The sequence below is a fragment of the Octodon degus genome, unplaced genomic scaffold, assembly GCF_000260255.1.
Source record: "Octodon degus isolate 3935 unplaced genomic scaffold, OctDeg1.0 scaffold00136, whole genome shotgun sequence".
Taxonomy (NCBI): domain Eukaryota; kingdom Metazoa; phylum Chordata; class Mammalia; order Rodentia; family Octodontidae; genus Octodon; species Octodon degus.
This window is the reverse complement of record NW_004524712.1, coordinates 5,959,260-5,974,627: the sequence shown is the minus strand read 5'-3', so window position 1 is coordinate 5,974,627 and position 15,368 is coordinate 5,959,260. Positions and strand designations below refer to the sequence as shown.

At 35.9% G+C, this 15,368-nt stretch overlaps 1 protein-coding gene across 3 annotated transcripts in view; it reads left to right on the top strand.

Annotated features, from left to right (window-relative positions):
- Positions 1–15,368, top strand: part of Arhgap32 (Rho GTPase activating protein 32) — a 337,222-nt gene that overhangs the window by 129,298 nt on the left and 192,556 nt on the right. For all 3 annotated transcript variants that reach the window (XM_023701443.1, XM_023701444.1, XM_023701442.1), the window contains exon 2: positions 567–675. In XM_023701443.1, coding sequence (XP_023557211.1) covers positions 571–675 — 105 coding nt within the window. In that variant the 5' untranslated portion in view covers positions 567–570. The remainder of the gene's footprint in view (positions 1–566; positions 676–15,368) is intronic.

Sequence of the window (15,368 nt, the reverse complement as noted above, 5' to 3'; positions counted from 1 at the left end):
CTAGAAGCTGAGGTACTGAAAGCGCCTCCTCCTAGAAGCTGAGGTACTGAAAGCGCCTCCTTGTTGGTTACTTTCTTGGGCCTTGACACAAATAGTTTTATGTTTTGCTAGTTTTATGTCAGTTATCTCATTGAGTGTCCTAGCTTGATACACTCTGCTTCATAGATTGGAATGAAAAAAATCCCTATTTCTTAATCCTGCAATTTTACTAATGCTTAATACAGTTCTACAAGTATTGATGAAAATGATTGCTGTTATAGACTTTTTTCAAGGTTCAAATTGTGCAGAAAAGATAAAATCACTTTTATATGATGACTACCATTAACCATAAATGTTAACTAGTTTTAAACCTTACTTTTGTGTTCTGTTGTAAAAGTAGGTATCTGGCACATCAGAAAAGATATCTGAATACCAGAGTAGAAATAAAGAATCGTTACTAGCCATATGAGTTCTTTTAACATGAACTTGAAATCAAACATATTTTTCTGTTCTTTGTATTGTGTTCATTGGAAAGATTTTATAGAAATGGAAATTCTTATCAGAATCTTTCATGTTTTAATCTCTAGGAAGATGAAGTCCTCATTACATTCTGAAGAGGATGATTTTGTTCCAGAACTACATAGAAATGTTCACCCCCGAGAGAGGCCTGATTGGGAAGAAACACTTAGTGCAATGGTAAATCAGTTTATTCATATTTTGTATGTGTGTGGTACATATGGAAGTAAAGTAAAGCATCATTATAGGATAAGTACAATATTTCTACTTGCTTTGCTCATTTATTCAGGAAATATTTACTGAGGAAAGTGGCAAGTAACTTTTCACCCTCTGACCAGACTAATAGAGTTACAGAGTGGAGCATTCAGTGGGAGAGGATAGTCACTGTTATGCAGCACAGCCACTGATAGTCTCTGTGAAGTGAGATTTGAGCCAAGACCTGAAGCATGTGAGGGAACAGGTAGTCTGTTAATCTGGGAGCACATCCTTTTAGGTAGTGAAAGAACAAGTTCAAGGTTGTGGCATAGATACAAGAGCAAGCTTGGAAAAACACAAATAGTATGACTGAAATTATGAGAGCTGTAGGAAGATCAAGCAGAGATAAGGTCAGAGAAGTGGTTTGGGTGGGTAGAGAGCAGACATACATTTGCTTGTAGTCCACTGGTAATGACTGGCTTTTATGCTGAGTGAGGCGGAAACCTTTGGAGGATTTGTAGCTGAGCATAACACAATTGCTTGACATTTTGCTGGAAATCTTAAGCTGCTGGAAGTAGGGGTGCTGAAGAAGTGGGGGGCCAGTTTGTTAGAATAAATGGACATGGTGTTAGCTTGAGCTAGGACTGTAGCATATACGGTGAAATTTGGTTAGAGTCTGGATACAGTTTTGCAAATAAAATAGATTTTGCTGATGAATGTGTGCAAAGAGCATGAGAAAAAGATGACAAGGGTGACTTCAAGTTTTCTGGCATGTTCACTTTGAAGAATGGAATGTACATTTACTAAGTTGTTGGTAAAGCAATTTTTGTTGAGGGATGGTTTGAAAAATGAACAGTGTAGTTTTCTACAAGATATATCTGATGCCTGCTTGGCAAGCACAAGGTTCTGAGTTCAATCTTCAGTCCCGCAGGGCTGGGGAGGAGATATAGCTAAAACTCATTAATTAAATCTTTTTGTAATGTAGATCTCTTAATAAGAACAATGAAATTATTTTTGTGGGAAATAATATTTAACTTAGGCTGGCCTGATAGCTCAGCGGACTAAAGTGCCTGCTTAGGCAGAGCTCAGGGGCCAGGGTTTGATCTCAGGTGTGCTGTGCCAGCCCCTCCCTTGGGACGCACTGATTTGGTGATTGAGACTGGGCGTGGTGGCACATGCCTGTAATCCCAGCGCTCAGGAGGCTGAAAACAGGAGGATCACTATGAGGCTGTCTACATAGTGAGACCCTGTAGACCCTGTATCCCCCTGTAATAAATGCAAAAAACAACAACAACAACAACAACAACAACAACAACAACAAAAAACAAAGCCAAAAAACAAAACAAAACAAAAAAACCCCAACAAACTTTGGTTCAAAGTTACCATTCCTTTTCATCAGAATTTAATAAAATGCTCATCTTTTGATCTTGATTCACGAGACTGTACATATTTTATTTTTGAAAATGTCTTTTCATTCAGACAGGTTCTGTAAATACTGGTATCATTTCATCAATGATTTTAATTGAACATACTCATTACTTGGAAGGTACATAGGGGCCTTTGTATTTTTTATATTTTTTTACCCCTTTAGTATCTTATTATATTATGGATTTATGGCTTCCAGTTGGAGGTTAGGTGGAAGCTTCTCAGTTGCACAATGAAAGGGTGTTTAAAATACGGAAAATTTATTTTTCACTTGGCATTATGGTCTGAAAAACCCATACTAGGCTATAGTTTGAACTTGGAAAATACAGTCACTGCGAATTTGTATGGGAACAAAATTCTCCCTTATTTTAATTTTTGATAGCTTGGTAGGTACTTGGGATTTTAAGAATGCTAGTTGTCATTCCAATTACTTTATCACAGTATTTTTTACATATGCTATTTTATCTTGCAATTTTAAGTTAAATTCATTGCATCATTAAATTTGCATTGAACACTAATTATCAAAACAATTTAGTGCTTAGTAGAAGTTGAAAATATGTCCAACTATGAGTTTGTCTGCTCTGCACATGTTTTCTTTCTTTTTTTCTTCCACAATCACTTATAGTGTATCTTAGTAGATTTCACATCAGGTTGTATTGAATTAATGTTTGGCCAAGTTACTTGTTAATACTATTTCCTGAGCCAGGCGTGCTGGCGTACACCTATAATCCCAATATTTGGCACTCTGAGGCAGGAGGATCATTGGGAGTTAGAGACTAGCTTGAGCTCCAAAGTGAGCTAAAGGACAGCCTGAACTGTACAGCAAGACCCTGTCTCAAAAAGACCAAAAAAGAAAAAAAAATTTCTTATACATTGTCTCATACAGAATATTTGTAGGGACTAATTCTCCAGCCACTTCTAATTCAACATTTAACTCCACAATAGCATCTGAGCCACTGTTTACATTTGTTGACTCAAAGAGAGTTGTGTAATCAAGGAAAACCACTTGAAATCATTTTTGCACAGAGGTGCATGTAAGCATGCATTGGAAATCAAACGCAGGACCTTATATTTGCTATCAGTTACTCCACCACTTAGCCATGTCCTCAGGCATTTGCTTTGTTTTTTAAATTGACAGTTAAAGGTGCTGCACACTTCCTTATTTTTCCAAGCAATCATTTTCACCAAGGTGTAGTGGATGGACTTAAGCCAGTTTTTTCTGGATACATTTCTTTGGCTACTGAAGCCAAACATAATTTAATGGACTTACCATTAGTAAATGACTTTCCTTCCTTGGCTAACAAAGGAGCTACTTAGAAATTTACTTAGATTGCAATCTAATTATTATGTATTCTTCATTGTGGTAGATACTGTTTCAGAATTCTTGACCTTTTTAGAGTATTGCTTTCCTGTGAGTTGAGAATATTTTGATGAGTGCATAGTTAAGTGATGATATATATTCTATTCTTTTAGCACTGTTATAGTGTCACAGTATAATAAACATATTTTGCCATCTAATTTGTGGTAGTTGACATTGTTCTGTTCCATAAAGGCACAGCCTTAACCATTTTTTTGGTACTGGTAATTGAACTTAGGGCTTTGCACTTGCCAGACAGATGCTATAGCTCTGAGCTGTATCCCCAGCCCAGCAGTAACTCTTATTTTCTTGTTTTTACATAATGTATATAATATATACGTATTATATATAATATATATCACTTTTTTTTTCTTTCCTGTGGTACTGGGGATGGAATCCAGGACCTTGTGCATGTTAGGCAAGTGTTCTCTCTACTACATCAGCAGCCCTGCATTGGTAATTTTTAAAAATAAATGTGGTATAGCAACATATATGGAAATTGAAATGCTGTTGCATTATAATACTATTGTTTTATGAGCCAAGCAGCAGTATAAGCTAATGAGATTGGGTTTTTTTGTACCTCCAACTGGGTCGCTGATAGTACATTCAGACCTTAACATCAGTGGATTAATGAGTATTGGGTCCATATGGTCCAGTACCTCTCCAAGAGCCTCTTACTCAAGTCTACAATTAACAGTCAAATCAGTCAATCATATAAAATTGAAATCTGTTTTTAAAAACCTACAGCAATAAAATCTAGGTTTTTAAATTATTGAAAGTAAATACATTTATTTACAATTATTTAGCATAAAATGTGTTAATCACATTAATATCTTTTAAATAGTAAGATATAAAAATTCTAGAGAGTGAATATGTGACAATAGCAGATTCTTTTACCAGTTTTCAATATTTGAACTAAAACCAGCTTGATCATCATGCCACTGTTTCTCCATTTCACTGTCACATCCTCACAGTCACATTCCTGCATTTATTTTATTTTCAGTATTGAAAATGATGTAATATAACTAAGTTACATTATGTGTACCCATTAATATTTTTAAAAAGTACAGTGTGGCAATACCTGTGGAACTGAAAGCTGCTGAATTATGAATTCTGCAGTTGATAGCATTCATTCACAGTGTGAACTGGTAAGAGTGTCACTTCAGTTTTCTCAGATGGATGCTCTTCTCAGTTTTCCTTGTTAGAGGGATTTCTCACTTCAGTCTCCTTTTTAGTCATTTACATTGATACATAGTTCTCAGGGATAGTAACAGTTTATATTGAAGCAAAGAAAAAATATTGATAAAATGAAATGCAGTAAGTGGCTCTGTTTGGAATGCTCAGCTGTGTTAACAAATGGAGTCATGAAGACAAATATAAAAGTTCAGCTTTGAGAACATCAAGCAGTTTCTGAAAGCCAGGAAAAGAATTAGTGCTGTGATTTTAACTCTGCTTGAGAGCTAGCAAATGTTCCTCCAGGCACACACAGAAGCAGTGTTTGTGCACACATCCACACTCAGTTTCTCCTGCAGATTATACCTTTTCAGCCTGACCTCCTTCCCATTGTCCAAGGTAGCATCCACTGCAGCTTGTACTGTCTCTCTGTTTATTGCCCTCACATTTTTTTATTGTCATTGCCATACAGATTACTTCCATACTACTATCTGTAGTTTGTATTTATTCTCTACTTAAAGGCTTTGTAGAAAGTGTGAACGATAGACTTTCACTAGCCTCATCTTTGCTGCTCTTTGAAATAAGCCTCTTTAAAAAAAAAAAGCTTTTACCTTTTTACTGTTTATGTAACAACATTGACTTTACTGGGTACCAGGTAAAGTCATTTATCTTAGTCTCTTTTTGTTGTTGGGACAAATACTAAGTGTCAGTCTATACTCGTCAAGGCAGAGTGGCACATGGCAGAGAGCATGGCGAGAGCAAGAGAGGAAAAGGAGTGGCAGCAGCTTAGGTGGCTAACTAGCCTCTCTCCGCGCCTTATATTTTATAACAGATTACTTGCCCTCCCCCCCCCGCAGGTGCAGAACTCACACCCACAATAATCAGTCACCAACTCCAGAAGCTGCCCCATGACTGTATGAGGTTTTGGGGGGACTACTAGACACAAACTATAACACAGGTTCATTTGTATTTGTTGCAAGAGTTTCAAATCATTTGTCTTAAAAGTGAAAGTTCTTCTTCACTTGATTATTTTGTTCACTGTTACTTCCTTCTAACTGCTCATAGATGCCAGTGTTTTTCCATCCCAGGGCCTTGGGTCAGTGTTCCTTTGCCTGTTGGGTGATGTTAAGGGCTGCCTTTTCTTACCCATTCATAACCCTGCCATCCTCTCATTTTCTTACTCTGCTTTAATTATCTCCACAGTACCTAAAATACTGCATATTTGTGTGTATTACCTTTCCCATTATTTTATAAGCTGCCTAAGAATGGAGACTTTGTCATTTCTTTTTAGTTATGAATTTCTCTGCTTCCTAGCATAGTGAATTCTCAGTAAAATTTGGTGAATAAATGAAATTGTCATTCTTTTCATGTTTGAATTGTACAATGAATGACTGTGTACAACTGGATTACTTCTGTTTCCTTGATAAATGTCCTAAATTTTCTCGCTTTTTAAAAAATCTCTTGTTGGACATTAAAGGAGGTCATCTTTTTTGTTTTACTTTTTTTTTTTTAAATTTTATTAAAGAAAATGAGACCATTAGTATATATTCTTTAGGCGATCACAAGTGGTTCTCAGTACTTGGGCCATTTCCCTTGTATTGCTTGCCTTCTTTCTAAGGAGGAGCAGCTGGATTCTTTTTTCCTTGATATTTTTAAAAGAAAGATAATTTTGACAGAATTGTGTATTTTATTTGTTGCAGAATACAAATGGGATCTACTCTCCATAGTGCTTAGACCAAATCCTTGTACACATCAATTTATAAGTACATTTGGAATTTGCATAACATAAAAATATTCAGAAATGAATCTTTGTAGCCCATTTATTACTATGCAATATCTAGCTTTATATTTGGTTTATGGTTGAGTTTTAAATCGGCAGAACTGATGGTGTTCATTATCTCATAGTTTCTACAAACTGAATGTTTTATATACTGTTGCTTTTTGTAGAAGCACAAATGAGACCATTGATTCATATGCAGAGTCCAGGTTTTGAATGTAGCGAGTATATTCAGAACGCTTCCGTAAATAACATCTCCCTCTATCCTGTCTCCTTCCATGCTGCATACTGTTATATCTGGAGATTGTGGACGTTCTGTGGCTTGTTTTGAGAGTTATTGGTAGTAGTGATTAAAGATAATCACCACTGACGTCTCTGGGATATATATTGTAGGATAAAAAGGACTGAAAATTCACAAGTTTACACAGAATGATATGCCTATAAGATTTTCACTCCAAAAATTCATTGTTTTAGGAAAAAAACTGGAAGCATCCATATATATTTATGGTAACCATGTACAATAATGTCATATTTTCATATGATAAAATTTTAAGTAATTTTAAAATTCATTTTAATGAGAAAGATAAAATAGCAGTGAAACAATTTCAAAACAGGTTAGTGGGATAGTTACAATAATTAATACATTGTGTATTGTTGTCTTCATAGTAGTTATTCAGAGGACAAGATGCATACGTGATATCTTGTCTAAATATTAGTACAAACCTTTCTTCTCAATGAACTAGTAATACACATAGATCAATCGTTGATTTAGCTACAAAATATGCAAGTTTTCAATTTTATTGGTTATAAGTAAATTACTTTTCCTAAAAGTATTGTATCAGATTTTTCTCTAACAGTGTATATGTTTTCCCTTAACTAATACTTGATATGATCAGAATATCTATTGTCAATTACTACATTTGAATGAGTATCATTACAATGTATGTCTTCTTAGATACTATGGAAGTTAAGCATATTTGAAAGAGTGTTGATCATCTATGAAAACTCCTTTGTGCTTTATTTTCTTTGTGTGTACTTTGTGTAAGATAAAGATCTTATAGATTTGTAAGAATATTCTATGTATTTGTGATACTAATATGTTACAAATTACAACAATTGAAAAATATTTTAAAAGATTCAAAAGTTCCACTAGGTTAAAGTTAAAATATCTTTGAACTGTTGAACAAAATCTTATTATTTTATTTTAATTAGTAAACAGAAAACTACATTCTAAATATTTTACTTTTTTTCTGTATTTTTTAGGGAATGGTCTTCAAGGTGTTCAGGGTCTCACTACTAGATCAGACTCATAGTGATTCTAGTGATTCTCCTGTTTACAGTCTCCCAATAGTTGGGATTACAGGCATGTGCCCCCACGCCCAGTCTCAGGGGCAATCTCAGTGCACACTGGGAGCGGGGCTGGCCAGGCAGGCCCAGAGATCAAACCCCTGGCCCCGGCCCTGCTTGCAGGTGCTTTAATCCGCTGACTTATCTGGCCATCCTTAAATAAGCTACTTAAGGCTTTAGAAAACCGGGAGTGTTACTTTTATGATAGAACTTGTATGGCTTTTCAAAAATAATTTTAAAACATGCACTATTCAAGGAGACAACTACATAAAAGGTACAGTTAGAGGAATAATGGCTCTTATAGATCTCAGGAGGAATGATGTTCTAATGTGGAATTTTGCTAATTCTTCCTTTAATAGAAAAATTGCCAAGTAAAAAAAATAATGTGATTCTTTCTGTCTTTCTCTTCATACCACGTTATTACAGAATTCGTGTTATTTTTATAATACAAAATATTTTGTACAGGTTTTTATTAGTAGATCTAATGTATAAAAATTCAATTTAAGAAGCAGATTGGTATCACTTTCTAATAAATTCTTGTTATGCGTAACAAGAATTTGCATAAAGGTAATGTACTGTTCTTGATTTTCTTAGGAACCTTTCTATAAAACGTATAATAAAATTATATACATTATTGGACCAAGTATCTTCTAAATACATAAATTATTTTAATAATTAGGGAAATTAGAGTGAAATGAAGGAAAGGGTGACTCTCAGTTATAGAAAAGTATAAATTCCTGAACATGTAAGTTTTGCTGGCATATAAATTTGTTTCCGGCATGTAGAGAGCCAGTTTTTCTAGCACCATTTGTTAAAGAGGCTCTCTTTCTTCCAGTGTGTGTGTTTGGCCCCTTTGTCAAAGATAAGGTGGCTGAGTGTGTTCGTAGGGGCTTTAGCGTCTTCTAATCTAGTCCATTGATCTTCAGGTCTATTTTGTTGCCAGTACCATGCTGATTTTATTACAGTAGCCTTGTAGTATAATTTCAAGTCAGGAATTGTAATGCCTCCTGCCTTGTCTTTATTGCCCAGAATTGCCCTTGCTATTCTAGGTCTTTTCTGTTTCCAGATAAATTTTAGGAATGATTTCTCTAGGTCTGTGAGGTATGTTGGTGGTAGTCTGATAGGGATTACATTAAATCTGTACAGCAATTTTGGGAGTATGGCCATCTTCACAATGTGGGTTCTTCCTATCCAGGAGCATGGAATATCTTTCTATTTTCTGAAATCCTCTATGATCTCTTTTTTCAGAGTACTGTAATTTTCCTTGAAAAGATCTTTGACTTCTTTAGTTAGATGAATTCCAAGGTATTTCGTTTTCCTCGGTGCTATTGTAAAAGGTATTGTTTCTATAATTTTCCTCTCAGTGTGTTTGTTGTCTGTGTAGAGGAATGCTATTGACTTTTGGGTATTGACTTTATAACCTGCTATGCTACTGAATTTCTGTATTAATTCTAGTAGCTTTAAATTTGTTAATTTTAGGTTGGTTAACCAGCTGTTGCCAGGCTCCATTAGTTATAATAATCATACTAATGGTGCTTGTTAGTAGGGATTTTTTTTGAGACAGGGTCTCATTTTGTAGTTCAGGCCAGCCTTTAGTTGACTCTGTAGCCTAGACTGGGCTCAAACTCGTAGTAGCTCTCTTGCCTCAGCCTCCCTAGTGATGGGATTTTAGGATGAAGAAAGCCACCACAGCCAACTTTTCAGTTTGCCTTGAACATTGCCTCTGGATAATTTTACTGTGCATTACTGGTTTCTCTCAGGCACTTTCTACAGGAAATCAACTGTAAAGCAGCTCTTTTAGTGCAGAAAAGGTTATTTTATAATCACTTACACAAGTTGTTTTTGCTTATTTGTTGTTGTGCTCTAACCTTAAAAAACAAACAAAAACCAAACAAACAAAAAACCACTTTTCTTTGTTGTGCTGGGGATTGAGCTCCGGGCTCTGTGTATGCTATTCAAGCAGAGCTACGTCCCCAACCCTTTAAAAATTTTATATTAAGACATGGTCTTGCCCAGCTTCCCAGGCTAACTTTGAGTTTGTCATCTTCTGCCTTAACCTCCAGAATAGCTAGAAGTAATGGGTGTGTCCCCGTTGCCAGTTTGCTCAGACTCTGTTGTTCCCAGTGAATTTACAGAACTTAATGGGAATAACTTTACAGTCTATGGTGGCATGTGCACCTTTTGGGTTGTCCAAGGGTTAGCCACTTTGTCTGACTCCTGTTTCTGGTTTTTAGCACTTCCACATTGGTAAGCCTGTACTGCTCCTAACAAGATGCATCCCTAACCCAGGATGTAGTATCCAGAGTTTAAAGCATTAGTGTATGCATCCCCTGTACCACTACTTTTAGCACAGAGCTTTGAGTTCTTATTTGCAGGATTTGTTAGTAAAATTACTAACAAATTAGTTAAGAACAGTAAACATGGATATAAAGAGCAATATATACATGCCTAACATAGGCTAGTTTATATAACTAACCTTATTGTCAAGAATGAGGCAGGTCAGTAATGCTGAAACTAATTTTAGGAGAGAAGTCTAGTCAACATTCAGAGATATGATTTAGAAAGTGTGTTTCCTTCAGTAATTGTTGCTGTTTCATGGAGATTTCTGAAATCATCATATGCAAACTTGAAAGTTTATTTTTTTCCCTTAGTACTGTGTGATAATGATTTTCCTAGAAAACTGAAAAATTGTGAGGTGCCATTTCAATAAGTAAAGAAAATTACTTTGTGGTGTATTTTGCTTTAAGAATAGTTCATTGTATTACAATTCTTTTTAACATATTTAGATAGAACTTCTTAAATTGAATTTCTTTGTGACATCATTTCTTTAAGGATCATTGTAGTGATAGTGTTATTCACTATAATAAATTCTTTTATGCAATATTGAGACAAATTATTAGTTTTTCTCCCATTATCACTTGTTCTTTTGTAAGAAACTTTAAAAGCTTCAATAAACACAAACACGTGTCATTTCAGATTTTTTGTATGTGTTTACAATGATTAAGCTATAGTTGGGTATGAAAACTGGAAATCCTGTTGGTTTCTTGGTTACATAGATTTTTTATTAAAATTCTATATAGCCAATATGTCTGTAGCTTTGCCAGCTCTTTCAAATAAAATTTGAAGCTGCCAAAGAGAATAGAAGTGAAAAGTCATGTTTTTCCCCCTCTGACTTATTTTCAGATGCTTTATGATACCCTTAAGCATGAAGAATACTTTGCTTCTGACTCCTTTCCCCATGCAAATTGTAGTAGAATTTTTCTTTTCTTAGAAGAAAAAGGCATTGCTTGTTCCATGATGTTAGTGTTGATTTTTATAGCAATTTTATATCCATGTTTATTATTCTTAAGTGCTAATTTTGTTCCCATTTTGATTAGTAGTTTCCATACTTGACAATACAGATGTATTATTAAAAATTTTACTGATCGTGTGTGTGTGTGTGTGAGAGAGAGAGAGAGAGAGAGAGAGAGAGAGAATGAGAATGTGTTTATTGTGTTACTTGTGTACTATGCCTTAGTAAATTATGAGGGTATTTTATATAAACTAACCTATGTTATGCATGTATCTTCATAGTTTAGTAATGCACGCAGTGGGTCAGAACTTGGCAATTTTTGTTTTCTTGTTTTGTTCTATGTTGCAGGAAGCAGATTCCTGCAAAAACTGTTTCAGAGTCTTTGCCACAGATTTCTGACAAATAGGATTGCTGGTGGAAGATTGGAGGCAGGAAGAGGAGAAGAGACAGGGCATTTCTCCTCTTTTCAGCTTTGAGAGGTGTTTTCACTTCCAGAGATAACTCATAATTTGGCTCAGAGATTAATAAGAAAATTCTTATTATCATGACATGGCTAAGTTGCATCTCAGTAGCATTTTTATTCTTTTTCTTTCCTAAACTGACTATAATATGAATATGTAGTTCAACACATTGGAGTTTTTAGACTATTTCTCATTGATTTATGGTAAGTTGTTACGCATTTACAAATTTATAGAAAGGATAAGGAATCTAGCTAGTTTGTTTTCTCTTTCCTTTTCTCCTCCCTTTTTGTCTATCTCCTCTCTTTTTGAGCTTCCCTTCTTTATTAAAACAAAAGTGCCTGTTCGAAAAGTGAAAGGAAAAAGACACACCCAAACTGAAGTTTTAAGTATAGCATTCATGTAAGTACATTTTTCTGATATGTATTTCTCAAAATTATTAGTTTCAAGTAATACTATTTTGCTGATGTCTACCCTGTCCCATTATGTCTGGGAATAAGGTTTTTTGACGGTACAATTTTTTATGTCCTTCCATGTAGCATAAACATTCTGTCTTATAATTGTGGTGCTGCACTGCAAAATAAACCAAGTATTTCACCTTGTACATTATGGGAGGTGTCATAGTAAAGAAGTTGGTGGGTTCACTGGAAGGAAGAACTCTATGGAGAAGACTGCCTGGTCGATGCAGTCAAGAGACACTTTGGAAGAGTGAATAAAAAGTCCTGCCATGGAAAAGGAAGGAAATTCTGCCTTCTCCCCTTTAAGGGAAAAGAGTGATGGTGTTGAGACTGCAGAATGGATCAAAGCAGGACTGTGAGGCAGGGAAAGCTGGCTATCACACTGCGTCAGAGGCAGGTATTTTCCACCAGTTAACTATGTCACCTGCAGAATTTGCCATTTTTCACAGGGTTTACTTTTGGGTGAGGAGCTTTCTCCTGTGAAGAAGCCATAGCAGGAGGTTTGGAAAAAGGACTGACGTTAGTGCGTTCAGAAGAATGCTGAAAGGAGAATTTTTGAGTCTTGTCATCATAGTCTTGGGAAGAGATTTTTCCTCCCCGTGAGGTGAAGGAGCATGTACGCCCAGTGATCACCGAGGAATTCCCTGGGGCTTAAATGTCCACCTCTTTAGTTTTGTGTTCTAATGTGTATAAGAAATTATCACAAACATAGGGGCTAAAACAATGTTTATCTCCCAGTCGTGTAGTTGGGTGGGTGGAGCTGGGATTTCTGCTTAGGGTTTCCAAGGCAGAAAGTCATGTGTCCCCTGTGCTGGGCTCTAACCTGGAGAGTCTGGCAGATTGTCGTCCTCTTCTCATTCAGCAGAGTGTAGTCCTCTAGGGTTGTAGGTCTGAGGTTCCTGTTTGCTTGCTGGCTGTCAGTGGGGAACCTTTTTCCATTCCTAGAGGTAACAGTCTTCAAGGCAGCAGCAGCGCCTCATGCTCCAGATCTTTGACTTTCTTTTCTGTTAACTCTGCTTTGGAAGTGCTTGTGTTATTAGATTAGACCAACCAGGATGGGAACCTAGTTTAAAATGGGCTCACCTGGGATTTGAGTTCCATCTGCAGAACCATTTCACAGTGATACTTAGGTGGGTTGAATAACTGGGGAGTGGGGAGAGAGCACCTAGAGTTTTATCCACCACAGTGTTACATGTTTTCTCTGATTTTTATGATTCATAATATATTTACCATATATGTTAATATTGTATAGTATTAGGTATAAGTTAGAGACATTCCAGAAATTTTAAATCCACTAATACTCCATAAAAACTGATTGTCTGAGTGATTTATATATGTAATGTATTGGTATTGGTATTAGTTGAAAACAGTAGTAAATATTGTAAATGATTATATAGCACCTGATAAAATACAATATATTATTGCTGTTTCTGTAATTTATAGGACTTTGAATTTGTTTTATATTTTTCACTTTGATAAATATCTTTGTGATGAATTTGGTTTCAAAAAATTTTTATCTTAAGAGAATTTCCCAGAGTATGGAAATCCCCAAATTACTTGCCAAATAATTTTATTAATTTATATTCTAAACAGTAATATTTTAGTGTCTCTTGTGCCATATCTTTTTAGTCTTCTAAATGTTTAATCTTTTGTTTTATGTGGGAACACTTTTAGTTTTAATTTTTTAGTTTTCAATTTCATTATTTTTAATGAAACAATAGTTTTTAATATACCTATATTAAGTGTAATAGGTTTCATGATGAATTTCAGTTGATTCAAATGTTGTAATTAGCACTATGATTGCAACTTCTTTCTTGGTCTCAGTGATATAGGGGAAATGATAGAACTACCGAATTGATAGATGTCGGATATGCTGAGTTTGTGTTCTCCAAAATGGAAGAATGAATTCTAAGGAAAAACAGAGCTTAAGAGTGTCCAACATAAATTTGTCCTAAATTTATTGAGAGAGATAGCTTCTGAGAGATAGGAGGGCACCTAAAAGTGGGTTGCCAGTGAACCCACTTCTCAAAGGAAGTTTTAAGAGCAAAATCATGAGGTGGGTGAATGTGGGATTATGATCAATCAATAAAATTATAAGTACAGTTATTTAGGTAATATTGATCCAGTGGGGAAGCAGGTCACATAGTAAGTACGCATGGAAGGAATAAGGACCTGTCAAGAGATGAAGCGGGAAGTTTGGGTCACTTATCTGGTTGACTAATGTCTATCTAGGCATTCATTATTGGATCATGTTGTTATGGCTTGTGTCTAGGTGTCTCCCCAAAGCCTCATGTAGTCATTGGGGTGGACTTTTAGAGTTTGTGATTAATTCATGATCCAATGCTGCAATTGTGTGTGGGAATGCTACTCCTGCCCTGGGGCAGATAACCTGCATATGATATAAGGAAGGGAGAGAGGCTTGCTAGCTGCTGTAGCTGCTGCTCCTCTCTTTGCTCTTTGCTGTTTTCTGGCAGCCATAAACTGCTGCTGCTCTGTCTTGGAGCCAGCTGAATATGGACTGAAACCTCCAAAAACTGTGAACTAAATAAACCTTTCCTTCCTTAGTTTTGCTTGTCAGGTATTTTGTCCCAGCAATGAGGAAAAAGTAACTGAGACACGTGTGATACCAATTATAATATAATCTTCAGTTCATTGCTTATCCCTTGGACGCATGGAGACCTAGTCACTCATCTTTATCTTGAGGCCTGGCCTTCAGAATAGGCACCTCCAGCCAGCTGTGATGTGTTCTCATCTTCAGTACTGACTCCCTTGAGGGCCCAGCCCTCTCTGCCTGCCTGCAATATTCTGTGTAACTTAGTTGTCTCTAGTATCAGTTTCCTGCCTGTAGTGGAATGGCTGAAATCAGATTTCTTTCAGTTCTGTAATTTTATATTAGATACCTCTGAATCCTCCACCCACCCCCAATAGTAAAAAATCTGTACTGTTGTGAGCATGCTGCTTATGCTTATCAGCATGCAGTTATTTTGGCGGAGGTAGGCACACACGTGGATGATCAAAGGGATAGTATGGTGGGGCGGACGGTAGGAGTAGTGAGCTTTATGGCTGCCTGTCAGGAAACATACTGTGTTACACTATAGCCAGATGTCTTTACAGTTATCAAGACAATACTCTTGTTTTATTTGGATGTGGGCTTGGAGAATAGATGAGTTGAAAAAGTCTTTAAAGATCTGTACCAGGGGAAGAATGGTAGAACATTTCTGTGGAGAGAATAAAACAGACAGGATAACATTGGCAATTCTTATTTTTCTTAAATTTTCCATGTCAAATTGTGTTTAACTGGTTCAGATTATTGGAAAATAAATGCTTCCTTTGATACACAAGCCAAATTTTAAAAATCTGCATTGGCTTTTCATTGTAAGGAGATATATAT